Source organism: Hippopotamus amphibius, chromosome 13, assembly GCF_030028045.1.
Source record: "Hippopotamus amphibius kiboko isolate mHipAmp2 chromosome 13, mHipAmp2.hap2, whole genome shotgun sequence".
In the NCBI taxonomy this organism is placed as follows: Eukaryota; Metazoa; Chordata; class Mammalia; order Artiodactyla; family Hippopotamidae; genus Hippopotamus; species Hippopotamus amphibius.
The window spans coordinates 30,474,036-30,500,685 of record NC_080198.1 but is presented as its reverse complement, the minus strand read 5'-3'; the positions used below and the strand labels follow the sequence as shown (position 1 = coordinate 30,500,685).

General features: G+C 44.5%; 3 protein-coding genes across 26 annotated transcripts in view; all 3 read left to right on the top strand.

The window, feature by feature from the left end:
- The window catches only part of ABHD6 (abhydrolase domain containing 6, acylglycerol lipase), a 91,735-nt gene extending 85,686 nt beyond the window's left edge, over nt 1-6,049 (top strand). For 21 of the 22 annotated variants that reach the window (XM_057705032.1, XM_057705028.1, XM_057705029.1 and 18 more), the window contains one exon: nt 4,935-6,049. In XM_057705032.1, coding sequence (XP_057561015.1) covers nt 4,935-5,111 — 177 coding nt within the window. In that variant the 3' untranslated portion in view covers nt 5,112-6,049. Of the gene's footprint in view, nt 1-4,914 lie in introns of all 22 variants that reach the window. The other variant, XM_057705036.1, reaches the window with a different exon arrangement.
- A 7,240-nt stretch (nt 6,050-13,289) lies between these two features.
- RPP14 (ribonuclease P/MRP subunit p14) lies at nt 13,290-21,406 on the top strand. Of its 3 annotated transcripts, none has more exons than XM_057706007.1 (6): nt 13,290-13,427; nt 16,085-16,182; nt 16,282-16,366; nt 19,737-19,813; nt 20,247-20,325; nt 20,778-20,915. In XM_057706007.1, the coding sequence occupies exons 2-6, from the start codon at nt 16,106-16,108 to the stop codon at nt 20,832-20,834; spliced, it is 375 nt and encodes a 124-aa protein (XP_057561990.1). In that variant the 5' UTR covers nt 13,290-13,427; nt 16,085-16,105; the 3' UTR covers nt 20,835-20,915. The 3 variants fall into 3 exon arrangements, with proteins under 3 accessions (XP_057561990.1, XP_057561989.1, XP_057561991.1); XM_057706006.1 differs by lacking the exon at nt 13,290-13,427 and adding an exon at nt 13,434-13,689 and having other exon boundaries at nt 20,778-21,406; XM_057706008.1 differs by lacking the exon at nt 13,290-13,427 and adding an exon at nt 13,713-14,377.
- Nucleotides 20,955-23,567, top strand: HTD2 (hydroxyacyl-thioester dehydratase type 2). Its single transcript, XM_057706005.1, has one exon. The coding sequence runs from the start codon at nt 20,955-20,957 to the stop codon at nt 21,459-21,461; it is 507 nt and encodes a 168-aa protein (XP_057561988.1). The 3' UTR covers nt 21,462-23,567.
- Nucleotides 23,568-26,650: the final 3,083 nt, after the last annotated feature.

The window sequence follows — 26,650 nt, the reverse complement described above, 5'->3', positions numbered from 1 at the left end:
GGGGAGCATCGTTCTGTGAGTTGAGAGCACTGACACTGACCTCTGAAAATGTGAGGCAATTTTAAATCATTTTTGTAAATTATTTTTCTGAAGACCACATAGTCATATGGTACAAAAAACTTCAAAGAGTACAAAAAGATATATAATGCAAACTTGGTCTCTTTTACATCTCAGATTCCAATTCCCATTTCCTCAAGGCAACACTTCTTAAATTTTCTAAGGCAGGGGTTAGGAAACGATTTCTGCAAAGGGCCCGATAGTAAATGTTTGCAACACTGCGGGTGATAAGTTCTCTGTCACATCTACTCAACTCTGCTGTTGTGGCGCAAAAGCAGCTGTGGGCGACATGCAGACGACACGGCAGGCAGCGCCCCCGTGAACCTTTAGTCACAAACAGGCAGGGGGCCGTGGTTTGCCTGGTCCTCTTCTAAGCATATGTCAATATGCAAAAATAAGTTTATAAGTTTTTCAAGCACGCTGTATATATAGATAAGTTTTTCAAACATGCTATATATAGTGTTTTGCACCTTACTTCATATGTGTAAGAAATCACTTCATATCAGCCCATACAGATCTACTCATTCTATTTTTTAAACTATTTTGTTTTGAAATAATCACAAATTTACAGAAGAGTTGTAGAAACAGCACAGATTACTCCTATTTTGCTTTACCTGATTTCATGAATTTTAACTGCTTTATTGAAATACAGTTCACATGCCGTCAAGTTTGCCTCCTTGTGCACCCCACGGCAGCTCAGTCCTAGAACACTGCTGTCGCTCCCCTGAGTTCCCTCTTGCCCATTTGCAGTTCATCTCCACTCCTGCCCCAGCCCCATGCAACCCCTAATCTGTTTCCATTTCTATAGTTTTGCCTAGAATATAGCTTTCTAGAATTTTTATAAAATGGTATCCTATAATGTGTAATCTTTTGCATCAGGCTTCTTTCACTCAAGCATAATGTTTTTTTTACTTTATTGAAGTATGTAGTTGATTGACAGTGTTGCATTAATTTCTGCTATTCAGCAAAGTGATTCAGTTATGCATATATATACTTTTTTAATATTCTTTTTTTAATAAATAAATTTATTTATTTATTGGCTGCATTGGGTCTTGGTTGCTGCACAGGGGCGTTCTCTAGTTGTGGTGAGCAGGGGCTACTCTTTATTGTGATGCTTGGGATCCTCATTGCAGTGGCATCTCTTGTTGCAGAGCATAGGCTCTAGGTGCACAGGCTTCAGTAGTTGCGGCATATGGGCTCAACAGTTGTGGCTCACAGGCTCTAGAGCACAGCCTCAGTAGTTGTGGCACACAGGCTCAGTAGTTGTGGCACATGGGCTTAGTTGCTCCGTGGCATGTGGGATCTTCCCGGCCCAGGGATCAAACCTGTGTCCCCTGCATTGGCAGGTGGATTCTTAACCACTGTGCCACCTAGGAAGTCCCTTAATATACTTTTCCATTGTGGGTTATCATAGAATACTGAATATAGTTTTCTTTGCTATGCGGTAGGACCTTGTTGTTTATCTATTCCATATATAATAGCTTGCATCTAGCGTAATGTTTTTGATCACCCATGTTGTTGCATGTACCAACAGTTTGTTCCTTTGTATTGCTGAGTGTCATTCTATGCTGTGTGTGTACCACATCTTATTTATTACCAGCTTTTTAGCATTTGCCACATTGGCTTTATCATCCTCATCTGGATAGATCTAGAAATACGTATTTCTGGACCATTGAGAGTAGACTGCTGACATTATGTCCCTTTACTCCCAATGCTTCAAGGTGTGTTTACTGCAAACAAGAATATTCTCTCACATAATCACAATACGTTGTCACATTCAGGAAATTTAGCACTGATGCAATTGCTTTTATCTAATCCAGTCCATATTCCAAATTCATCCGTTGTTTCAATAACGTCCTCCACAGAATCCTCCTCCTCATCCTGCCCCCTGAGCCAGGTTCACACACAGCACGTCATATCTCTCTAGTCTCCTTTAGTATGAAATGGTTCCCTGTCTGCCTTTGTCTTTCCTGACATTGAGATATTTCAAGAGCGTAGGCCAGTTATTTTACAAAAGGTTCCTCAATTTGAGTTTGTCAGCTGTTTCCTCATGATTAAATTCAGGTTATGCATCCCTGGCCAGAATATCTCATGGGTGATAAGACATTGCATCCTCCAAGGGACAGTGTCTTTCTGTCCCTCGATGATGCGAGTTTTGATTACGTGGTCACAACACTGATTTCTTCATCACAGGCTCATTATTTCTCCCCTTGCAACTGATGAGCAGGCTGTGTGGAGACACTTTGAGACTGTGCGGATATCCTGCCCCTCATCAAACATTCCCCTCTAGGTCTACCATCTGCGCATAATCTTGCCCAAAACAAAATGTTCTGTTCTTTATGGGAACTGCCACAGTATATTTAACTAGTGCCCTACTGATGGTCACTTAGGTCATTTCCAATTTCCTGCCATTAAACAATACCTCAGTGAACATCATTATACATGTGTGTTTGTGGAGTGTGAAAGCATATCTGCAAGGTCAAATCTTAGATGTGGAATTGCTAGGTCAAAGGCTTTGTGCATTGTTAAACTTTGATAGGCCTTGTCAGATGGCTCTGTTTGTTTGCTAGGGCTGCTGCAGTAACAGAGTACCACAAAGTGGGTGGCTTAGACAATAGGAATTGATTACCTCATAGTTCTGGAGTCTGGAAATCTGAGATCAAAGTGTCAGCAAGTTGGTTGCCTCTGGGAGCTGTGAAGGAGAGTCTGTTACGTGCTTCTCCCCGAGCTTCTGGGAGTTTGCTGGCAATCTTTGGTGTTCCTTGCCTTATAGATACCTCTCCCTGATCGCTGCCTTCATTGTCACATGGCATTCTCCCTGTGCCTGTGTGTCTCTGTGTAAATTTCTTTTCCCTTTTTTGTAAGACGCCAGTCATACTAGATTGGCGGTCCACCCTGCTCCAGTATGACCTCATGTTCACTAATTACATCTACAACAACTCTATTTCCAAATAAAGTCACATTTTGAGGTTTTGGGGGTTAGGACTTAAACATATGACTTTGGGGAGGGGGCACAATCAACCCACGAGAAACCCTCCAAAGAAATACTGATTTATACCCCAGAAGCTCCCCTGTTGTTTGCAGCTCTTCTTTAGAAATCACATCTTACTGAAAGTTCTTGGAAAGATTAAAGCAAGAGGAGACGGTGGGAAAGGGAACCCATGGGCAGACGGGATTACAGTGTCTGTTACAGGGCATCTAGGGTCTTATACTGTTGACTGTCGTGAGAAAGGAAATTAGAATGAAACTTTCCCTGTTGAGACAGCTCCCCTGTGGAAGCCAAGGTGAAAGCCCCCATTGTGAGCCCTGGGCAGGCTGCATATCCCCATCATGTGTGTGTGTGTGTGTGTCTGTCTCGAAAGCACAAAGTCAGGCTGCACCACAAAGACTCAGGACTGTGTGGGGCGGCCCAGGAGAAGAGACTGGGGAGGAGAAGCCGGGTCTGTGCCCCTGGCACGGAGGGGAGGGAGGCGCGGTGGCGTCCGTGGGCAGCGATCTCACACCAGCCAGGCGCCGCCGAGAATGTACAGCGCAGGAACCAGGGCATCCAGAGGAGGGAGGCCTCATGTGCTCTCTTCTGCATCAGCCGAGGGACTGAAAGCAGCTGTGTGGATGCATGATGGGAGAAGCAGGATCCAGGCTGGGCCAACAGGCAGTCATTCAATCACAGATCAGAGTCAGAACAATAAAGGCCTTTCTTCATTCTAAAAGTCCTGAAGGTGATGTGGCCTCTCAGGGACCAACAGGAAGAGCGAGAGCCTGTCATGCTCCCTGTTGGCTGTTCCTTTCTGCATTTCTGCAGCCCAGGGTGCTCTGCATTCTGCTCACCTCACTTCCCTGTGTGGGCGGCAAATCTTGTTTATAATGATCTGGGTTGACGAGACTAAGGCTCAGAAACAAACAGTGCTTGAGTTTGTTGGGGTTTTGCTTTTGCTGTTAAGGATGGAGAGGCAGGGCCGCCTTGTTTGGGATGAGTTGAAGGTGAAAGCGATTAAGAGAAGGGGAGTGAATACAAATCTGACACCAAAGGAGAGTGTTGGGGAGAAAGTCCGTGGGTTGGCGTAATAGCAAGGTAACCCAGATGAAAATGAAATTGAGTTGTTTGAAAGGTGTCGGCCCTGGAAAAGTGGTGGCCTTCATGTTGGAAAAGCACTCCCTTTTATTCACAAACTTCAGTGCCTGAGGTCCCACAGCTCAGGGACCCCCCAGAGGACCTTCAGGAGCTGCTCCTCTGCTTGTGACAATTCGTCTTTCCCTCTCGGTCTCTCCCATGTGGCCTCCCCACATCTTGGCCCCCCCAGTCCAGCTGCAGGGCGTTCTCCTGGCTCAGCCTGATCACGGCACCAGTCACTGTCCTTAACACAGCCCTACCGCCCTCAGACTGAGGCCTGGCTCCAACATGGCCGGAGGGGTGGGCCCCCTCCTCCCCAGCCACGCCGCTCCCCACTCACACAGCCCCGGGCTACCTGCTGTCCCCTGCATTTGCATGACCTCCCACCCTTGGGCTGGTCCCTCTTCCCTGAATTCCCCTCCCGTGTGGTTTCTCAGCTCCCAGGATCCTCCCCCATCAGAGTCCTCGCCACATCGCCGCTACATTTGTTTGCTTTCCTTTCTGGCTTCCCCAGCAGACCAGGACATCCTCAGAGCAGGGACTGTGTTTCCACCTCAGTAACACCGACAGCAGCACACCCCCTGGCGCCAAGTTGCAGAATAAAACATGAGGCATGTGGTTTCTTCCGTCAGAGAGCCACAGGCCCCAACACTGAAGTGACTTGGTCCTAAAAATCACCCCTGCCAGGCCTGGACGGGAGTTCTGTCCACAGAGCACGTGGAGGTGTCTGAACCTTTTCCGTCTAGTTTCCTCTCTCGTCCTGCAGGTGCTCGATGTGTCTGGGGCGGATGTGTTAGCCAAGTCAATCGCCAACTGCCAGGTGGAGCTCCTGGAAAACTGTGGGCACTCGGTGGTGATGGAGAGACCCAGGAAGACAGCCAAGCTCATCGTCGACTTCCTAGCTTCTGTGCACAACACAGACAACAGCAAGAAGCTGGACTGAGGCCCCGCCGGCAGCCTGCACTCCGCACCCAGCATCCACTCCCATCTCCAGAATCTGACGCAGCCACCTCTTCTCAGGGATCCTGCCCCAAATGCGGTGGAAGCGCCAGAGTCCCTGAGGAAGCCAGTCCCCCAGCCCCAGTCTCTACAGATCTACAGAGCTTCGGGGGCCACAAGGAAATCTCCAAGGTGTTTTTCACAAAATGCAAATTCACATGGAACAAAATAAGACAACCCGTCCATGAAATCTACCCGGAAGTCTCCAGGCTCATGTTGCACAGTGCCCACGTCGGACCTTAACCACCTAGGACGTTTTCTTTAAGATGTTCCTCACAGACTGAGACTCAAGGCATTTCTCTTGCTTCTGACATCCTCCCGTGCATGGTCAGTGGCTGTTTTAGGAGTGTTAGTCCCCATCACCAAGCCCCTCTTGTTTATGTCTAATTTAAGTTTTACGTAGAGTCCCATATGTGAATGTAACCTGTCAACTGCAAGACCACGGAGGAACATAGCAGGCTGTAGAAAGTATTTACACTCGCAGAAGGGCGTGTTCTGCCTCTGCTGGCCTTCAGGTCACTGGAGAACACAAGTGGGCGATTTGACCAGCACCCCCATGTCAGGTATGACTCGAGTGAACCCAGGACAGCTGCAGTACAAAGAACACCTGGCAGGGTGGGTTTCCTGGGGATAATTTATTATTTTTAAAAATAGGACTAATAAAGCAATAATGTTCTAGACATCTATGTGAATAAAATCAGACTCGGGTTCCACTTCCAAGCACCTCTTTTCTATCTTGCTGTGCTACTGAAAACCCTTGGATGTAAAATACTAGTTTGTTAATGAATTCTGTGAATTCTGTGAACAATAATGTGATTGAAAATAAATCTAAACCGCTGTAAAAGTGACCACAATGACAAAATAAATTTAATGCCTAGATCATCAACATGCGTGGTTTCTATTTTTAAACTTTTAATGAAGTACAGCATTAAACTTTAAATGTATTTTTTAAAGTAAGGCTTGTTCTACAGGCATTGGGGGACCTTGCTTGCATGAGTTATGAGTTTCATTTCCAGAAATCATGTTTGCAGTTTTTATTCAGTTGAAATTATGTATCAAAAACAAAAGACAAGAGTCATCAAACTTTTCCTATTGACTCTCTTCTGTGGCATTTAGGAACCTAAACTCCCCAGGAGAGTCACTCTTTCAAACCTTCTTACAGAGTCTGCAGCCATGTAGTTCTAGAAATTAAGTGAGAACTTTGGTGAACATTGTGGTTTAAATTGGAATTCAAGACTTGGTCTGAATGTTTTAATTTATCAAGGAAGAGCAGAATATAGATCTTAAAAACAAGAGATGTGCAAATGTGACAAAACTTGTGGGATGCAGCTAAAGCAGTGCTCAGAGGGAAGTTTAGAGGCTGAAATATGTATATTAGAAAAGAAGAGAGACTTCCCTGGTAGTGCAGTGGTTAAGAATTCACCTGCCAATGCAGGGGACACAGGTTCGAACCTTGGCCTGGGAAGATCCCACATGCTGCAGAGCAACTAAGCCCATGTGCCACAACTACTAAGCCTGTGCTCTAGAGCCCACAAGCCACAACTACTGAGCCTGTGCACTCTAGGGCCCGTGCTCCACAATAAAAAAAGCCACCGCTTTGAGAAGCCTGTGCGCCACAACAAAGAGTAGCCCCTGCTTGCTGCAGCCAAAGAAAGCCCGTGAGTACCAACACAGCCAGAAATAAATTTAAAAATTTTTTAAAAGGCTAAACAATAAATAATTTAAGCTTCTATCTTAAGAAGCTAGAAAAAAAATCAAGCGTAGAAAAAAATAGAATAATACAAATGAGAGCAAAAATCAATGAAGTAGAAACGAAGGTAGATGTTTGACATACTGCTTGTTCCAGTCTCGCATATTCAGCAAAAAGCCTGAGCTTAGTGAGATTCTGGGAGGAGTCAGTCTTGGTAGGTTTGGGTAGGGAAAGATGGTTTGCTCAGGGCCCCTGAAGAAGCCCCAGACCTGGGATAAGTACCCCAAATTAACCCTGTTAGATGCAGGAATTATGTCCTGGGTTGAACTAAGAATCCCGTCCAGAGGAGCCACTGCACTGCACGCTCAGTGGGGTCATCCCAGCTGAAAGGATAGTGGCCAAGGTCTGCAGGTCACAGCTCCCATCTCCCCCACTGCCGCTGGGAGGCATCACTGCAGCCCGGGCCCCCGGCAGTGGCAGTGCGGAGTCTTAACCACTGGACGGCCAGGGAAGTCCCGCGAGAGCTGCCTTTGACAAACCTGCAGGTGGGTTTTCGAGGTTCCCTCTTGGCCCTGCAGTTCTGGTCCCATGGTGCTGGGAAGACTCGCCCCACTTCCTGCCCTTGTGATGATGAAGAGCCTGTAGGTTACTGCCCCGCTGGGCCCTGTGCAGTGTCTCCGTTAACGGTCTTAGAAAGAGGAAAGGGGTTAATCATCACAGCCCTGCCTGGAAGACTGCCCGAAGCTTCTGAAATAACTTGTGATTCCTGGAAAGCCCCAGGAACCACAAGTGGGCTCTGGCCTCACTGCCTGGAGCCGGGTTGTCAGGGCTGCAGAGGATGGATGCTCCAGGCAGATGCTGAAGAGGCTGAGGAACCAGCAGCGTTTAGAACTCAGTCTGCCATTAGTTTGGGCTCCTTGTTCTGGGCAGAAGTGACACCAGGAGTGATGGATGGAGCTGCCAGTGTGTAAATCTATCTTCTGGTTCCCCATCCCAGGGAAACTTAATTGTTGCTTTGTCCAAAGGAGATTCCCCAGAAAGTACTGGGAGATTGTAATGTATGTCAAGCCAGGCCAGATTAAAGCATGTAAATGTGCCAGGTGCTATTCTGGGTGTTTTCCATGCATGACCTTATCAAGCTTCCACACAGCCCTAAAAGGGACATAGGACACTGTGCCCATTTTACAGCCAAGGAGACCAAGGAGAGGTGAAGTGTCTCACCCAGGGTCACACAGATAACAAATAGAAGCTTCTTGGTTTATGATGGAAGGTGTCTTGCAAAAACAATGCTCTCACCGGTTCAGGCAGGAGCCCTCTTGCTCAATTTCCAGCGGAGCCTTGGGCTCTGTTGGCTCTCCTGGACCAGGCCAGTGTGTGGTACCTTCAACCACAGATCACTGAGGCTACACCGTGGGCCCCTGCTGAGGAAGGTGACCCAACTGTTCACTCAGCAAATAGTTGTGGACCTCCCATTGCCTGGCCTCCTGTGAGGCAGGAAATAAGCTCACCTGGATTCCAACATCATCCTGCTCAGGGCAGGTCAAGGTGCCTGCCCTCCTCATTCTTTGCTCTTTTAGTAACCGGGACTGGTGTCACTTGGTCCCTGGAAGGGCTCATTCACCTTGCTGATACCCTCATCCCTCCCCCATACTCTGGAAATGGTAAACTGTGATGTTTGTCCAAAGCAGATTTCTGTGGGGGGAGAATGTTTCTTGTTGCCCCTCGGGATCAGGCATGGAAAGCAGTCAGGAGCTGCAGTCCTGTCTTTGCTGCCATCCGGAAGTGGCCCTGCAGCTCTGCCTGGTGCCCTTTGAAGGGGAAAGCCCACGTCCTGGAATTCTTACTAGCCAGGGTTTTCCCACTGCCTTCAGAAAAACTGTAGCTTTTAATTAAACATAAATGCCGAATTTAGGCCCTCTTCCTTACTTTCCAAGTTTTGTATATCAATCTCAGGACAATCATGGGTTGGTTAGTTAATTAACGTGATTCTAAAATGATAGATGCAGGGACTTCCTTGGCGGTCTAGTGGTGAAGACTCCACGCTTCCACTGCAGGGGTTGTGGGTTTGATCCCTGGTTGGGGAACTAAGAGCCTGCGTGAAAAAAAAATAATGGATGCAGATTTTAACACTCACAGACTTCCTACACTAAAACCGGGCAGGACCCTGCCTGCCCCCACGCCTCCCTCAACCCCCCCACCCCCCACCTCAGGGTACAAAAGCCTTTCTGTATTCCCTGTTTCCTGTTTGTAGAAAAAGGCTTTAGTCTCCTAGGCCTTCCCTGAGTTCCAGAGAGCAGATTCAAGAAAGTTCCTAATTAGGAAAGTGAGGGAATGCAGAAACAAAAGAAAAGCAGTCAAGAAACTATAGTTCAGCAGTAAAACACAGTCCTAGTTCCTCCTCAAGGGAGATAAATATATATATATAGATATAAAAACAATCCAACACATATGTTTGAGTTGCTCTACCAGAACTAAGCCCCCCCCAGGCCCACCCCCACGCAGGGGGAGGGTGATGGATGGTGACCACATGCCAAGCACAAACACTAGACCCAGACTGGTTGGAACCAGAAGGCTGATGGTTGGGATTCCTAAAACATCACCTGTGACGCCACCACCAAACGACTGGAGGAAAGTCAGGCGCCCTGCAGCCCTCACCCCAAATGTTGCCTTTAAAAACTCTTCCCTGAAAGCCCTCAGAGGTTGGGGTTTATGGAGCACGAGCTGGCCTCTCTCCCTGCTTGGCCTTACCACAAACCTCTCTCCACTGTAACCTTTCATTTTGTTTGGCCTCACTGTGCCTCAGGCACATAAACCTGGGTTGATAACAGTACTAGACCAAGTCTTTTACTAAAAGTAGCAGTTTACTGGGTCTATTTCAGAAATGTTTACTGAAACACTCTATGGCCAGGTTTGGGATCATTTTTTAAAAAAACTCTCTTAGTTTCTCTTGGTCTCTTTCCAAATCTCTCGTCTCTGTCTCTCCTTCCCCACCCCTCGCCCCATCTCTGTTTCATCATTTTATTTGCCTGTTATTCTTCTGTCTCCATCACCCACGCAGACACTCTCTAACAGTTGGAAACCTGACCCTTCTGGTCCTTCATCTTTCAAATCTTCCAACATCACTACTTTAACCATACAGACTGGGCTTTCCCATCGACCACTTCTCCCTCTCCCTCTCATCCCCCCCACACTGGATGATGTTCATACAGCCCCTCCATTCCCTGAGAGGAGGCAAAAAAGCAGTGGGAGTGGTCACGATGGGGCAGTGGAAATGTCCTCAAATTACCTGCCATGTTCAGGGCCAGAGGGCATTGGTGCCGGGGCTGCTGTTCTGGTATCCCCGGCTACCCTGGGGCCCAGTGTTGCTGCTCTCTGGGCTGCAAATTACCAGGATGTGGTCCTGGGGTTGCCGGTGCCTGTGATGGGATGAGGGTCTTGTGGGGCCATAAGCCTAGTTAGGGGAAGGGAGAGCATGTCCTTCGAGCAACAGGACAGCCACGCTCTCGGCTCCTGGAGGAACATTTCTTTCCATGGTTTCTGGATCTTTGATCTCTAAATACTCAAGACAATGACTCAGAAGCTCAGGGCACACCTAGAAGGCTGCCAACCTCCAGCTAGGGGATGAGAGGAAAAGAAGGCATTCTTAGGGGCAGAAAGTGGCACGAAAACAACAATCCCAGTGACCCAAGGTCAGAGCTCGCTGGGATTGGGTAACTGTCACTGTAGGGCAGTTATTAGTGTGAGTGTAGGTCTGCAATCCCTTACCACATCTCGCAGAGCCGGATCTGATACCGAATTCAGAAGTTTTCAGGTTTTACAGAGGTATTATTGTATGTATACCCTACATTGTACAACACTCTCAGGGAGGTCTGGGGCTGCTTTACATGATCAAATGCATTAATATGTGCGCTGTATGCTCTGTGCATATCCACAGCAAATGGGACAAAAGCTATAAAAAGCTTCACCTCAGTTCAGATTAAGCATTATGCCAGACGAAGAAAGATTTGGTGTCTGGATTTTTCTTGGATTTCAGGATTGCAGATAAGGGACAGCAACCCTGAACTCCCTGTTCCCTCTCTCCTACCTTGCTGGGTGGGGATGGGAGGAGACATCTTGAGGAAGAGTCTGTCCTCCTAAGGTGGATGGAGAGGATGCAGATAGGTGTGGTCCAAGGCTCCCTCTTGTGACCACAAGGGGAAAGTCCTGAATTTTATTTAACGATTATCAGTGTTATAAAAATGATGCCCTGTCACTTTAAAATAAACAAAACTAACGCTAAAACGTGAGCATTTCCTACACCCTCCACACAGCCCCACCCTTCTTCCATCAGTTCACTTGCAACCCTTCTAGACATGATACTTAAGTATATATGTATGTATGTGAACACACAGACATATGTGTAACTGGATGAGGCTAGTACCAAAACCAAGTTTGGCTGCTTGCCGGGAGAGAGACAAGTGTTGGTAAAAAAAAAAACGTTGCTTTATTCAGGAGGCCAGCAACCTGGGAAAATGGTGGACTAATGTCTGAGACCATCTCCCAGTTGCAGGTTAGAGGACAAAGCTTTTATTTATTTATTTATTTATTTTTAAACTTTTTATTTTTTTATTTTCTACAATAAACTGCATACATTTGGAGTGTACAATTTGGTCTCCCAATCTCTCAATTCATTCCCCCCCCCCCAACCCTCCCCACTTTCCCCACTTGGGAGGACAAAGCTTTTAAAGGGGAGTTTCAGGAGTGTACCAGCAGGGGGCTACCTGCAGAACAGCATGGTCAGCTCCAATAATCATCTCAAGACTGGTTGCGCAGTGGTCTGGTCAGCGTCATCTTGGTGGTTTTACGTGTAATCAATCAGTAATTTACTCCAAGTTTGGTTGGCTTCCACCTCCTTGAGGCCGGCCCCTGGAATTATCAAACAAGCAAAGTTAATTCTCTTCTAGTTAGACATGGAAGTGTTACAGGGAACAGCTCAGTTGGACTCAGTATTAGATCTGTTTGTTTTACATTAACCTTTGTATTCTATTGCTTTGGCTACAAGCTTAGAATGTTGCTTTATAGCCTGAAATATACAGGCTAGCCCATTCTCCAACCTCTGACCTTTAAAGGTAGGACACTTTTCCATTCATTAAAGTTGCAGAGCAGAGAATGGCATTTCCCTTGCTGGGGGTTGACAGGAGCATCGTGACCTGCCCTACGTGGACAGCTGCAAGAACAAAGGATTCTGGCACCAGGAAGTCTGCAACAACCAACAACACCCCTTCCCTTTTAGTATAAAAGAAACCTGAATTCTAACTCAGGCAAGATGGTTTTTTTGACATACACGAGTCTGCCATCTTGTTGGTCGGCCGGCTTTCCAAGCAAAGTCGTATTCCTTGCCTCAACACCTTGTCTCCGATTCACTGGCCTGTCGTGTGGTGAGCAGAGCGAGCTTGGGCTCAGTAACAGGACTTTTGTATCTGGGAAGGCCCCGCAGTGTCCTGCTTGGTTTCAGTCCCCTCTCTTCTTTACTACTCTTCAATCTTGAGGGGAACGGAGTGGGACGAGAAAGGGGGTAAAGTTGTGGATAGAGAGACCAACCATAAACTTGTCAAGGGAACTCAGTTTTTGGGGGGACTCAGTAGGAGCTGAGTGCCAGGCACTGGATAGCAGTGGTGAGCCAACACAGACCAGGCCCCAACCTCATAGGCTTTACACGCAAGTTTTGGCAGCCCCAGGTCTTCTCCCACATATACCCCAGACTCATATCACACAACTGGTGGCAATACGGTGCAGTGTGGAGAGATCCGTTTAGAGCTGGATGGCCTACTCCACCACTTACAACTGTGTGATCCTGGGCAAGTAACTTAGCTTCTCGTGCCTCAGTTTCCCTCAGTAAAATGGGGGTGATCCTAGTAATCATTACTTTAGGATTGTATGAGAGGTCCATGAGAGAATGTAAGTAAAGGGTTTTGCACAGTGCCTGGCACAACGTAAGCACTTGATTAATATTAGCTGTTATTATTGGATACGCACTACGTTTCATGAGTACAGGGGCCAGTACCTAGCACATAATAGGGGCTCAGCAAGTGCTTATTCAACAAATGGATGAAACTTGGCTTACATGCGGAAATAGGACCACAGAACACCTACTATGCGCTGGGAGCCACAAAAGACATTGAGAACCGATCCTGTCCTTGGGGAGTGCTTTATTTAGGAGATGCTCAGCAGAAAAGACGCTAGATATAAATGAATGACAACGAAGCCGACTCCCGAGCGGAATAAACATGCCTCCAGTCCCTTGCCCTCTGCAAGCATTCGCACACACGCCTATCCGCAGCGCGATCACTAGAGGGCACTAAGCATGGCGCGTCTCAGATTCAGAGTCTCGCCTTGGGGCCTTAGGAGAACGTGGCGCGGTTACGTCATGTCCGCCCTAGCCGTCACGCATCCGGGGCGGGGCAAAGAGGAGCCAAACGTAAACAGCCCGGAGTTTCGCGGGCCGCCGGCTGCGGGGGAGCTCCAAGTCTTGGTGGATTCTTGCAGTGACTAGGAGTCTGGGAAGCGTCAGACTAGTCGGACGGAGAGCGGGTAGGCGGAAGCCAATAGCAGGGCGGCCGTTTTCCGGGAGTGGGCTCAGTTGGCCGCGCTGGTGACGTACGGACGTGCGCGCCGGGCGCGCATGCGCCAGGCGGAGAGCCGGCGGACGGTGAGGGGCCGCTTGGGGTACCGACGCCGCGGACGCCGCGGGCCGCAGCCGAGGCCGGGCCGCGAACCTTCCCTGGCCTCTGTGCGATGCGGTGTCGGTCTCGGAGGGCGGCGGAGAGGACCGAGCATGTGCCCCCGGCCCCAGGTGGGCGCTAAACCAATGGCAGACGTTAGTCGAAAAAAGTTGAAAACGACTGAAGTGCCCAACCATAGAGGATCGAGGGTTTTTTAAGTTTTTTAAATTTTTTAGTCGTTGATTTCGTCCCAAAATTTCGTCCCTGCTGTATGCGATGTGTTGTTTTAGGTGTTTGAGAAACATCAGAGAACAAGGCAGAGAGACCCGCTTCTTTTGGAATGTATGATCTAGTAGGGTGGGGGGACGAGAATGACATTAGATATAAACGCCGCTGGAGTAAAGGGAGGGGTGGAACTGAGCAAAGCCGTGAGGGAGGCAAGGACGGGAGCCGTGGGGTTGTCTGCAGGAAGAGTATTTCCAGCATGTTGAAAAGTAGGAGGGAGGGAAGGAGCTAGGAGGCCTGCATGATGGAAGGGACTGAGCAGGGGAGAGTGATGGGACCTGAGGTCAAGGCGGAGGGAGGAAGCAGTGGTGCGGATCAGGCTGGGCCTTATACAGCTGTAAAGACTCTGCCTTTACTCTGAGTGAAACGGGAATCTTTGCAAGGTTTTGCGCAGAGGAGAGGAATGATGTGGCCTGGATAGCTTTTAATAGGGTCCCTGAGACAGATCAGGTAATGAGCATCCCTGCAGCCACCGAAAAGGCTGACTCCAGAGGTGATGGTGCCAGTCATCATGGAGGTGCTCGCATTTTCCTGGTGAGCCTGGTGAATACCGCAGGCCGCGGGGAGGGCTTCCCAGGCATTATCTCCTTTAGTCTCAGGACAACCTGCAGAGGGCAGTGCCATCACTGACCCTGAGGCTCAGGCCTGTCAGAGGTGACTGCGCAATGAACACTGGCTCCTTAAGTCTTTTTTTTTGGTAAAGTAAACATAACAAAGTTTACTGTTTTAAAGTGTACAGTTCATTGGCATTATGTACATTCACGTTGTACAACTGTCACCATTATCCACTTTCCGGAGTACTCCTTAAGTCTTCATTGTTGTTGGCATCCTAAGCCCCAGCTCATCTCACTCCCCTACCTCAGGCAGCCAACTCCTCTAAGGTAGTCAGTAACACTTAAAAAACAGCTGTGTGTGCCAGGCAATGAAGGGAATGATTGAGGGTCCTGTTATCCTTGCCCCTCTAGTCAGGGGATACTGGTGATGGGGAAAGAAGTGCCAGGTAACTATTGCTGCAGTCCTAAAACCAAAGATACTCTTGAACATACAGGCCTCATACTACCACCATTTGATCAGTTGTGCATTCAGTAGTGTTTGTTGAATACTCTGTGCCAGACTCAGTAAATATTCACGTTTGTTGAATGGGTGGTTGAATGTACCTGCTTGACCCTGACTTCTCATTTTCTCTTGAGGTCATCATCTGGGAGTGATTGGAAGTGGGCCCAGAAAGGTTTTTGTAAATGCTGGTCTACAGCTGTGTGACCTTGGAAAAGTCCCTTTTCTTGGTTTGGCCTCAGTTTCTTGGTCCCTTTAGTGGGGGAACCAGATATTAAACAAATAGATGATATTAAGAGATTGCATAACAAGAGAACCTAACTTAGAACAGGGTGTCACAGAAGACCTCCCTGAAGAGGTGATATTCCTGGAAGAGGTGAACTTTAAGCTAAAATCCAAAGGATGAGTAGGAGCTATCCAGAGTGAGAGTGAGGTGGGAGTGGAGCCAAGGACAGGGAGACCAGCATGTTCTGAGTTTTTGAAAGTTCCAGATCTGTTAGAAATCTTGAGTGTCTGTTCCGGAAATTCCTCTTAAGACCTTTGGTGTTTAAGCTGTCTTTTGCAAGGCTGCCAAATAGCCCTGTACAGGCCTGGCTTCTTGACAGAACAGGCAGGTCCAGTGTTGCAGGGAGACCAGCAGAACTACCACCCCTAATTCTCCTGTTAATGTTCTGTTGACTGAGAGTAAATAGAAGAGGGTCTTTGGTCCCGCCAGATTTTACTCCTTTATGAGTTTGCTTTCTTTTTTTTTTTATTAACAGGCATTATGCCAGAGTAGTCTTTAGGGGGCTCAGGAGCGTTGGAATCTCTGTGTGTCTTTGGGCAGGTGTTAGCTATCTTTACCAAGCCTCAATGTTCTCTTCTCAAAAATGGGAATACTGATAGCTTTTACCTCATGGGATCATTTTGAAGACATGACCTAAGTCATGTGAAGTGTTTAGCACAGAGCTGAGTCTCAGGAAGGGAAAATGTTTGCTGGGATTTAAATAAGGGTGCAGTGGTCTGGCATATATAAAATATAGAAACTTCCTTTGTGTCTGTATGGGTAACATCAGTTTGACCAGAATTAGATAAGTTATTGTACTAGGAGTTCTTTTAAAAAAAAATCAAATAGGTCAAATTCTCATTAAAAAAGTGAAAGATAGCTTGTATCTTGGTAATTTCTAGCCCTCTTGACCCTTCACGTAGGTGTGATCAGCATTGGAAAAGATGGCAGCCCCAGCTACCACATATGAAAGGATAGTTTACAGAAATCCCTCTGAGCACCACTACATGAAAGTCTGCCTGTAAGTTCAGTCTCCTGAGTTTTATTTTTGATTACTTTCTTATGAATCTGAATAGCATGAAATTTAATACAATGCATTTTTTAAAAATGTTTTTTACAGAGAATTTCAAGACTGTGGGGTTGGACTGAATGCTGCACAGTTCAAACAGCTGCTTATTTCCGCCCTGAAGGACCTGTTTGGGGAGGTATGAAATCACTTGGTGGTTTGAACACTGTTAAGATCTTTGTAAGATACACTGAAAGGACACTTTCCCAAACATTATTTTAAAACTTTAAAACTGCATTTGAAATTGCAGAAGCAGACTTCCAGAAGTGAAGAGTTGTGTGTAGGTTTGTTGTAATATGGCTTCTAGTTGACAAGGAACTTACTAGACAAATGTTTAGTGTAGTGCTACTCAAAGTATGGTATAAAAAAAAAAAAGTATGGTATAGACTGGCAACCTGCAAACTGGTTTTGTTCCCCACCCCCCATTGTGAAGATTTGTGGCTTGTACCAGAATGTAAATCAGCACACTGTTTCCTCTTCTGAGACAGTCTCCAATGAAAAAAACTGAGATGAACTAAACAGTGTGCTCATTGATATTGTTGATTTCCATTCTGCTGCAGCTCCTTATCACAGACCAGCACTTTGAGGAGTACCGTTTTAGCAGTCACTTGAAAACAAGTAGAGTTTTGCAGAGAGAACAAAGACAGATGAGTCTCAGGCAGTTATTTCCTGAAACACATATTCTATCAAATTAAAATCTGTCAAGCACTCATCAAAATTAAAAACTGTTACTCTGCAAAAGACTTGGTTCAGAGGTTAAAAAACAGACTACAGACTGGGGGGAGGATATTTGCAAACCACATATCTGACAAAGGACTAATGTCTAGAATAAATACAGATCTCTTAAAACTCAATAGTAGGACTTTCCTGGTGGCACAGTGGTTAAGAATCTACCCGCTTATGCAGGGAACACAGTTCGATCCCTGGTCCAGGAAGATCCCACATGCCACAGAGCAGCTAAGCCCGTGTGCCACAACTACTGAGCCTGTGCTCTAGAGCCTGCAAGCCACAACTACTGAAGCCTGTGCGCCTAGAGCCTGTGCTCAGCAGCAAGGGAAGCACTGCAACGAAGAGTAGCCCCTGCTCGCCGCAACTAGAGAAAGCCCCGTACACAGCAACGAAGACCCAGTGCACGAAATAAATAAATATTAAAAAAAAAACAAAAAAAACTCAATAGTGAAAAGAAAACAAAAACCCCTAACGCTCCGATTAGAAAATGGGCAAAAGTGGGAGTTCCCTGGTTGCCTAGTGGTTAGGATTTGGTGCTTTCACTGCAGAGGCCTGGGTTTGATCCCTGACTGGGGAACCATCCTGCATGCCGCATGGCGTGGCACAGCCAAAATACAAAAAAAAGTTTTCAGTGGGCAAAAGATATGAACAGATATTTCACTAAAAAAGGTGTATAGTTGGCAAAGAAACACATGTATGGAAAGATGTTCAACATCATTAGCCATTAGGGAAATGCACATTAAAAACACAATGATGTGCTTCCTAGGTGGCGCAGTGGTTGAGAATCCGCCTGCCAACGCAGGGGACATGGGTTCAATCCCTGCTCCAGGAAGATCCCACATGCCGCGGAGCAACTAAGCCCATGTGCCACAACTACTGAGCCTGCGCTTTAGAGCCCATGAGCCACAACTGTTGAGCGCATGTGCTGCAACTACTGAAGCCCACGCGCCTAGAGCCCGTGCTCCACAACAAGAGAAGCCACGGCAATGAGGAGCCCGTGCACCACAATGAAGAGTAGCCCCAAGACCCAACACAGCCAATAAAATAAATAAATTAAAAAAAAAAAACAAACACAATGACACATTACTACACACTTAGCAGAATGACTGAAGTGAAAAATAATGGTAACACTAAATGCTGGTGAGGATGCAGAGAAACTAGATCATTCATACATTGCTGATGGGCATGTAAAATGGTACCACCACCACTTTGGAACACAGTTTGGCAGTTTCCTTTAAAAAACTATGGTAGGACTTCCCTGGTGGTGCAGTGGTTAAGAATCCACCTGCCAATGCAGGGGACATGGGTTCGATCCCTGGTCCAGGAAGATCCCACATGCCATGGAGTAACTAAGCCCATGCAGCACAACTACTGAGCTTGTGCTCTAGAGCCTGTAAGCCACAACTGCTGAGTCCGTGTGTCACAACTACTGAAGGCCGCGTGCCTAGAGCCCGTGCTCTGTAAGAGAAGCCACCGCAGTGAGAAGCCTGTGCACTGCAACAAAAAGTAGCCCCCAATCTCCACAACTACAGAAAGACCCAATGCACCCAATGAATAAATAAACTTATTAAAAAAAAAACAAAACTATAGTAGTGTTTTTAAACTACCTTACAACCCAGCAATTGAATACCTGGCCGTTTATCCCAGAGAAATGAAAACTTACGTCCACACAGAACCTTGTACACAAATGTTTGTAGCTTTATTAGTAAGAGCCCCAAAATAGAAATAAGCCAGGTGTCTTCAACGGGTGAATAGTTAAACAAACTGTGGTACATTCATACCGTGGAATAGACTCGGTAATGAAAAGGAACAAACCATAGATACACGTGACAGATTGACTGAATCTCTAGAGAATTATGCTGAGTGAAAAAGCCAATCCCCAAAAGTAATATACTGGGTGATTCCATTTATATAATGCTTTTGAAATAACATAATTATCATAATTATATAATCTAGAGAAAGATTAGAGTTTGAGTTTAGGGATGAGGAGGGGTTGTCGGTATAGCTGTAAGGGGGTCGAAGGAGAGAACCTTGTGATGGTATAGCTCTTCATCTTGATTATGGTAATAGTTACATTAAACTACCTATGTGTTAATATTGCATAGAACTACGCATACACACATGTAAACAGATATGTGTGCATGTATCATTGGCAAAATCAGAATAAGCCCTGATTTATTAATTTTGGTTTCCTGATTTTACTGTAGTTATGCAAGATGTCGACATTGGGGGAGGCTGAGTGAAGGGTGCATGGAATCTTCCTGTGTATTTCTTTGCAATCTCATGTGACTCTAACTTTTCAAAATAAAAAATGTGAGAGGAAAAAACCGTGGACTTTCTGTATGTCAAGTATAAAACCTGGTTCCTGAGGATGTAGTTGTAAACAGACAGACATGGCCTCTGCCTCCTGGATAATGGTCTTGGTTATTTTAGTAGGAAACCATGTTGAACAATTAATGGCAAGAATGATGAGTATTTTGAAAGAGGAAGTATGTGGGTCCTGTATGTGAGAGAGCATAGCAAGCAGTGAGCTTAATCTTGGGAATCACGGTAGGGACAATTTAAATGAAGGCGTGAGAGGGGTCAAGAGGCCTTAGCAATATGAAGAGGTACGGGAAGGGCATTCCAGGCAGGGGAGTTGTAAAAAGGCAGGCCTAGTACTCCAGCACCATTAAATAAAGTACTGATTTTTTGGAGGAGAGAAGCGTTGACAGGATTACTTATCAGAGTTTGAGAGTACTGATGTTAATAGTCTGCTAACAGCATTATTCCATGCTTAGGTTGGTGCTGCCTTACCCTTGGACCTTCTAACCTACGAAGAGAGGACCTTGTCGGCCATCTTGAGAATATGCAGCAGGTACGAACACTTCTAGTTTAACAGAGCAGAGCGACGGGTGGTGAAAAAGAGCAAAAGTGCTCTCTTCTGAGAATGAGAAGAGTTTTGTCATTGTGGACTCTGGGCAGCTTTTAGAAGTTTAAATTGGGGAGAATATGAACATTGATCCACCGGGAACTTACTCTTTAGAGAGCCAGACTTGTGGTTTGCTTAGAACTGTAGTGTTTCCCAGTTGATAGTCATGGTTGCAAACTCAGAGTATGTATTTTAGAAATATTCCCGATTGAGGTTCATTTTATTCTCTGCCTTTGACATACTGTGCTTTTATTTTTAAAGTCTTCTCATTTAAATAGATTTTCTGGGAGAAACTACCTTCTGAACCGTCACAAACAAAAGTACTAGGGAGATGCCGAAGGGACAAATCTTTACTTATGCTTTCTTGATCTTTCCGTAGTGGTCTTGTCAAATTGTGGAGCTCTTTGACCCTGTTAGGATCCTATAAAGGCAAGAAATGTGCTTTCAGAGTGATTCAGGTAAAGAGAGTTCCTTCACATATTCCAAATGAGGCTGAATAGTAGACCAAACTACTTATTAATATGTTTCCCATTTTTGTGATTGTGTAAATCTAGTGTGGTTAACATCATCCAGCTGGGAGGGGAAAATCCAGGGCTTCATTAGTTACAGAAATGTGAGACAAAGCACTTAGATTTTAGATTGTATGGGTTAGATTTGGGGGTAAAACTTGGAACACTTGTGGAAAAGTTTTTTCTTTTGTTGCTTAATGCCTAGTGCCTAATGTATTGGAATTCTTTTCTGAGCTTATCATGACCACTTATTTACCTAAGGCTAGCTCTCAGGATGTTCTTTAAAATGCTGCTGCATCAATTTGGCTTATCCTATAAAATAGGGCATGTTTCTACATTGTCCTGTGTTGCAGTGCAATTTTCTCTTGATACTGCCTTTAACTTTTTTCTTTCTCTTATAGGTTTCTCCATTTCTCCTTGCATTATCTGGTAATAGTAGGGAACTAGTGTTGAATTGAATAGTCTGCGCTTTCAGAAATATTCCTCGCTCTCAAAAGCACTTCTTGGTGCCAGCATATAATGTTTGAAAACTGAAGCAGCCTAAAAGCTCCTGTTGATGGAATTTGAGAGCTCTGAAGATGCTCCCAGTCATTTCCAGCCATTGCCTTTGGTGGGGTAGGCTTCAGAGGAGAATCTGCCTGAACCAAGCAGCGCTAACCAGGCAGCACTTACGGCACACGCACATCAGAGTTGGAGACCGGGCTGAGCTCAGTAGGGCCTTCACGCAGAGGGACGTGGCTACCTTCTCAGAATTAACAGGGGATGTCAATCCTTTGCATTTGGATGAAGATTTTGCAAAACATACCAGATTTGGAAAGACAATTGTACATGGAGTTTTGATCAATGGACTTATTTCAGCTCTCCTAGGTACTAAAATGCCAGGGCCGGGTTGTGTATTTCTTTCCCAGGAAATTAACTTTCCAGCCCCTTTATATGTTGGGGAAGTTGTTTTAGCTTCTGCAGAAGTGAAAAAGCTGAAGCGGTTCATTGCTATTATTGCAGTGTCATGTTTTGTACTAGAAAGTAAAAAGACTGTTATGGAAGGCTGGGTTAAAGTTATGGTCCCAGAAGCTCCCAAATCCTGAAATATGTCTTCAAAGATGCAAATTCAGACATCAGCCTTACTATTATTGAAGAGCCTCTGAGGAAAATAGGGATAGCTCTTCTTTACCAAGGAGGGGTTGATAGACCCAAAAGCCTATATTGGGGGAAGGGAGCAGGTAGGGGAGTGTTCCAGTGTCCACTTAAGCTTTGGCCTTAATGCTTCACACAGGCTTAAGTATATTTATCATCTGTCTAGGTTTTTTAAAACTGAAAAAATAGGGAATTCCCTGGCAGTCCAGTGGTTAGAACTTCAGACTTTCACTGCCAAGGGTGTGAGTTCAGTCCCTGGTCAGGGAACTAAGATTGGGCAAGCCATGTGGCACGGCCAAAGGGTGGGGGGTGGGGAGTGGGATCAGAGGTGATTCTAAGCTTGGACATTCTGTCTAGGCTGCCATGAGGTACCATTAAAAAAAGAAAACAACAAAATGAAGAAATACTGGAAAGTTATCATTTAGCTTAATGTTCTACTTTTAGGATTTCAAACCTACCTGTATCTGTGTAAAATAAGTTTCTCACTAAATTTATAAATAGCTAGCATTTAATTATTGAAGGCAACGATAGAAGATAGGTTATCTTTGAACACCTATCTTTTACCAGTAAATATTCTTAGATCCTGTTCTTCAGCAGTTTCTGGGTCAGAGTTTATTGTAATTTGTTACTGTTTGTACCAAGATGGTAACTTGTTCAACCTTCAATGTCACTTGCCTTTCAGATGGTTTTCCTGTTATTGGAGGAGGGCTTATGTGCAGACTTGGACTCAGTTATGTAAGCTCTCTTGGTCTTATTTATAAAACAGGGACATAACACCTACCACATGGATTGTTGGCGATGACAGATACAAATAGTTAAGCACAAGGCCTAGCCTGTAAACAGTAGCTACTGCTATTGCTCGTTCTGTGAATAAGGTTAGAGCTTTTCCTGAGTTTGGAGCTAACTGGCCAAAACTTAGAGAACAGACAGTCTTTTAGGATGTCAGCAAATATCTATTGGTATTCTAAACCTGGAACAGATCTTGAATGCTAAGTTTCTAGTTTAGTAATCCAGATTTTTTTCTCTCTCCCCTGAAAATATTGTGGGGTCCATTGCTCCATTATATAAGTACTATATGCTTTTATTTAAAAATTTATAAAATAAAAAATTTAAGAAACACTGTGGAGGCCACGTTCTTAAGAGTTGAGGGGTATTAGAGAGGAAATGTGCCTCATGTATTATTACTAACTGGTCATCCCGAACATAGCCAACACTATTAAGACAGGCATCTATTGTGGAACATAACAGGTGGTCCACCTGTGCTCTGTGACTCAGACCACAGCCAGATGCTTTGATCAGGAAGGTAAGATCAGGCTTAATTGGTTGCATCAACCCACATTTCCTGGAAAAAGATTTTTTCTTCATTCTGGTGGATGAATAACTAGATTTTTTATTTATTTATTTTACATCAAGATCAGTTAAACAGATTACTAGAAAGAATTATTCTAGTCACTAGAGGGCAGTGATGTACACAAATAGAGTATTTTAAACTTTAATACTGTACCATACTCTAGTTAGTATTGGTGAAATGAAAATACCAAAATCAGGGTGAGAAGCAAGGATGCCATTATGAGTTTCAAAATGGGCGGCATGTACAGGTTCAGATCCACCTGAAGAAGGTGTATTTATAGGTGAAACACTATTCATGCCAAAGATTTGATGTGACGTTGAAAAACAAACTCTGGCAGAACTCATTCTCTGGGACTTAACAGCCGTCCTGAAGCGTGAGTTCATAAGTGGAGTGTGATGTGATCATTAATACTATAAGCTACCATTCTTTCAATGATAAGCCAATTTTCTACATTAATTCTAATCCTTTAAACAGTTTTATGAAGTTAAGTTAATGTTCCATTTTCTAGTCAAGGAAATAGACTGATGCTGTGTGACTTGCCCAAGGTTGTATAGCTAGTATGCAGTAGAGCTGGGATTCAAACCAGCCTGCCGGGCTCCAGAGCATGTCTTTTTTTCCATCACCCTGTGGGTCTTATAATGTTCCCATACTGGAACACTCAGTTTCTATAATATCTTGTATGGCATTAAAGTATTTGGAACCACCATTCTATAGAATTCTTTTTATATTCAGAATGTTCAAGATCTTATTCCCTGCTACAGTTGTAGTGTTTTCCTCTTTGCTGTTACTTGATGGCTTCTACCCATGCCTATCTCCTACACTTTTTCTAAGTTGACATTCAGTGGTTTATTTGTCTTCAGAGCAGAATTACTGAAAGAGTTATTGTAAAGATGAAAAATTATGTGCAAGTCAAGTATGATGGGGAGGGGTGTATGTGAGATCAGGTGAGTAGCTGATTAATACTGTGGAACTTAAAGTAGCTTCTCAATATGAGCATTTCCTTTTTTATTATTATTTTTTTAATTTTTATTTTTTAGTGCTCTGTGAATGTCATGGTCTTCTTTGATTTTTGTAAACCAATAAAAAGTTGGAATAGAGAAGTAGGCAAGAAGTTAGGGATACTTCTCCATAAACGATGACTTGTTATTTTTACTCAGAGCCAAGGTTCTCAGACCACTCACGCTCTGTTAAAGTCAACTATAACAGAAACTAGCTGGTTGGCTTTTTTCATTTTGAGCTCTGTACAAGCTGCCAGAAAGAATTGACTTTTTTTTTTTTTTTTTTTTAAGAATGACTTCTAATGAAAGCGTGGGTGACCCTCAAATTAGGAAGTCCTCTCGCAGGTAATTGAGAAGTGGCTCTGACTATACGGGGTCACAAGTGGAAGTGATACAATAGTACTGACTAAAATAGGCTAAATTGTACTAGCACTTTCCACATAGGGGCATTATAAGACTGCAATTTATGGAATGTTTGATTGCAACAGAAATGTATACCCATCTTAAGCAATTTCAGCCTAATGTACTGGAAAATTGCTTAACAGATTTTTATATTCTATTAGAAACATTTCCATATTGGTGAAATGCCACTCATTTCTTTTTCTGAGTAGCAAATCTTAAGTAGCAACAGGGAGAAGGCCCCACCACAGCCACCATTCATCTTGTGTATTCATCTAGAAAAAGAAGAAACTGCTAAATGCACATTGGTACCTCTTAGGTAACCACAGGTTTTCATTTTGTGGTGAATTATTTGTCATTTTTCTTTTATGTTCTTAGAGTATGATTGAGACCAAGTTATTCCCAAAGAAAATTGCTACTAAATTACATCTATTAAGTTTTTATATTAAAACATACTCTACTAAAGGTTGACAGTCACTCTGAGCAGCTGTGCCACTCTGAATGGCTCGTGCTGGCATAGTTTATTAACTGGCTCTGTCTGAATAGAACGCAAGCGCTGTGGAATTACTCTTGGGCTGCAGTTGAGTATCTCCAGGGTCCCAGATGTTTCACTTCCTTTGTTCTTGGCTTTTCTTCATACGGATTACAAACACAGCAGAGACTAGAATTCTCAACATCTTCAGAGAAATTTTGAGTTGGAGCAAAATCATAAGAAAACCCTAGACATATGTGGACACTACATAAATAGAACAGGATTAATAGAAGGCTCCGCAAACAGTCGATTTCTAGGCCACAATCTAGGGTGGCTCTTTGGTAGGCCACAGTTCATATGACCTTATAAACCCTGAGCAAAATTCCCTTGTGGTGTGATGGGAAGTATCAACACGTAAGGGAAGTAAGAATGATCAAATGTGAGATGAATTTTGTTGTTTTTTATCCAGATCATGAATATTTAAAGAAAAAAAATCATTCTGAGTTGGGAGGCGATGGCTGCTTAGGAAGCACTGAGTTTTTACAAGCTTTTATGTCTTGATTTGTAGAGCAGTTGCCAGGTCTAGAAGCATCCTCACTGAAAGTCATTATCTTCAGTCAGTCAGGCCACATGTCAAGCTGTTAGATAAAATGGGCCATCTAAACATTTGGCAACATACAAAAATGTAATTTTTTTTTTCTCCCGGAGTTGTTATGTATGTGGCAACAACTGAGGTACTGCATGCCTTATTTGCATTACCCAGCATGAGACTGGAAGTAAAGCTGACTTGATTGGGATCAGCTCTGGACTGGGGAGTTTCCCCATATTCAGGTGAGGCACTTCAAAAGCCAAGTAGATATTGAGACTGTCATAGGGTTGGGGCCTGGTCTCCAGAGGATCTAGGGATCCAGTTAAGTAGGGGATCCTCAGGGCACTGATTTGGGAGGATGAAATTATAAGGCTCACTATAGTATTTATTCTGAGAGGCTTACTTCAAGAATTTCTAGAGAACGAGAAAGGCTAGATTGAGAGTTCGTCTCTGGCTTCATTCCATCAAATATCTGGTTTCTAACTTTCAGTTTCATTTCTGTAGTAAGGAAGACGACAGGCTGTCACTTGATGACCTTTGCAATTCCGTTGTATAAAACTTTTTCTCTTAATCCTAGAAGTAAAATATCTTCATTAGAAACATTTTGAAAAGTGCAGAAAAACAAAAAAATAGAAAGCATCATGATTCCATTTGCTAGAGACCCTCAGTTAATATTTTGGTGGGCTTCCTTCTGGTGTTTTTCCTATAAATATATTTTTAAATCTTGGGATCATAAAATGTATATATTGCTTTTTTCTACTTACTGTTATATCTAGAGCATTTCCCAACATCATTAAACATCCTTTGATAATCTGAGTTTTAATCACTGCAAGATATTTTGTTTATGAGTGTGCCATGACTTGTCCAGTCCCCCGTTGTTAGATATTTATCCTTGAGCGCTGTTTATCCTTGCACTGATCTCTGATTATTCCTTAGGATACTCTCCTAGAAGTGGGAGAACATTACTGTATGAGAACATTTTCAAAGCCCTTGGTATGTGTTGTCAAATCCCAGCTCCTAGTGCCAGGCCTATTACATGCTTAAGTACTCAGTAAATAATTGTTGAATGCATAAATGCGTTTTGGAAAGGTTGGACCAATCTATACTCCCACCAGCAGTATGCAAGAAGAGCCTTGTCTTGGTCAGCCCACATGATTGGAATAATGATTAAAGCAGAATTTTGGTTTCTGTGATTCTGGTAATGAAATAACTCATTTGCCTCAAAGAAGTGGAAGTAAAAAGTTGAACCCTTCCTAAGTGATATATAGTTGCTTTAAGAGACTGCTGCTTTTAAACACACTGGGACAAACGGAATGCAGAAGAGTTCTGAT

Coding starts and splice junctions, on each gene's coding strand:
- RPP14 (XM_057706006.1), top strand. CDS start 16,106: ATGGCAGCCCCAGCTACCACATATGAAAGGATAGTTTACAGAAATCCC. Junction 16,183..16,281: donor CACTACATGAAAGTCTGCCT/GTAAGTTCAGTC, acceptor TGTTTTTTACAG/AGAATTTCAAGACTGTGGGG. Junction 19,814..20,246: donor ATCTTGAGAATATGCAGCAG/GTACGAACACTT, acceptor ATCTTTCCGTAG/TGGTCTTGTCAAATTGTGGA.
- HTD2 (XM_057706005.1), top strand. CDS start 20,955: ATGCTCCCAGTCATTTCCAGCCATTGCCTTTGGTGGGGTAGGCTTCAG.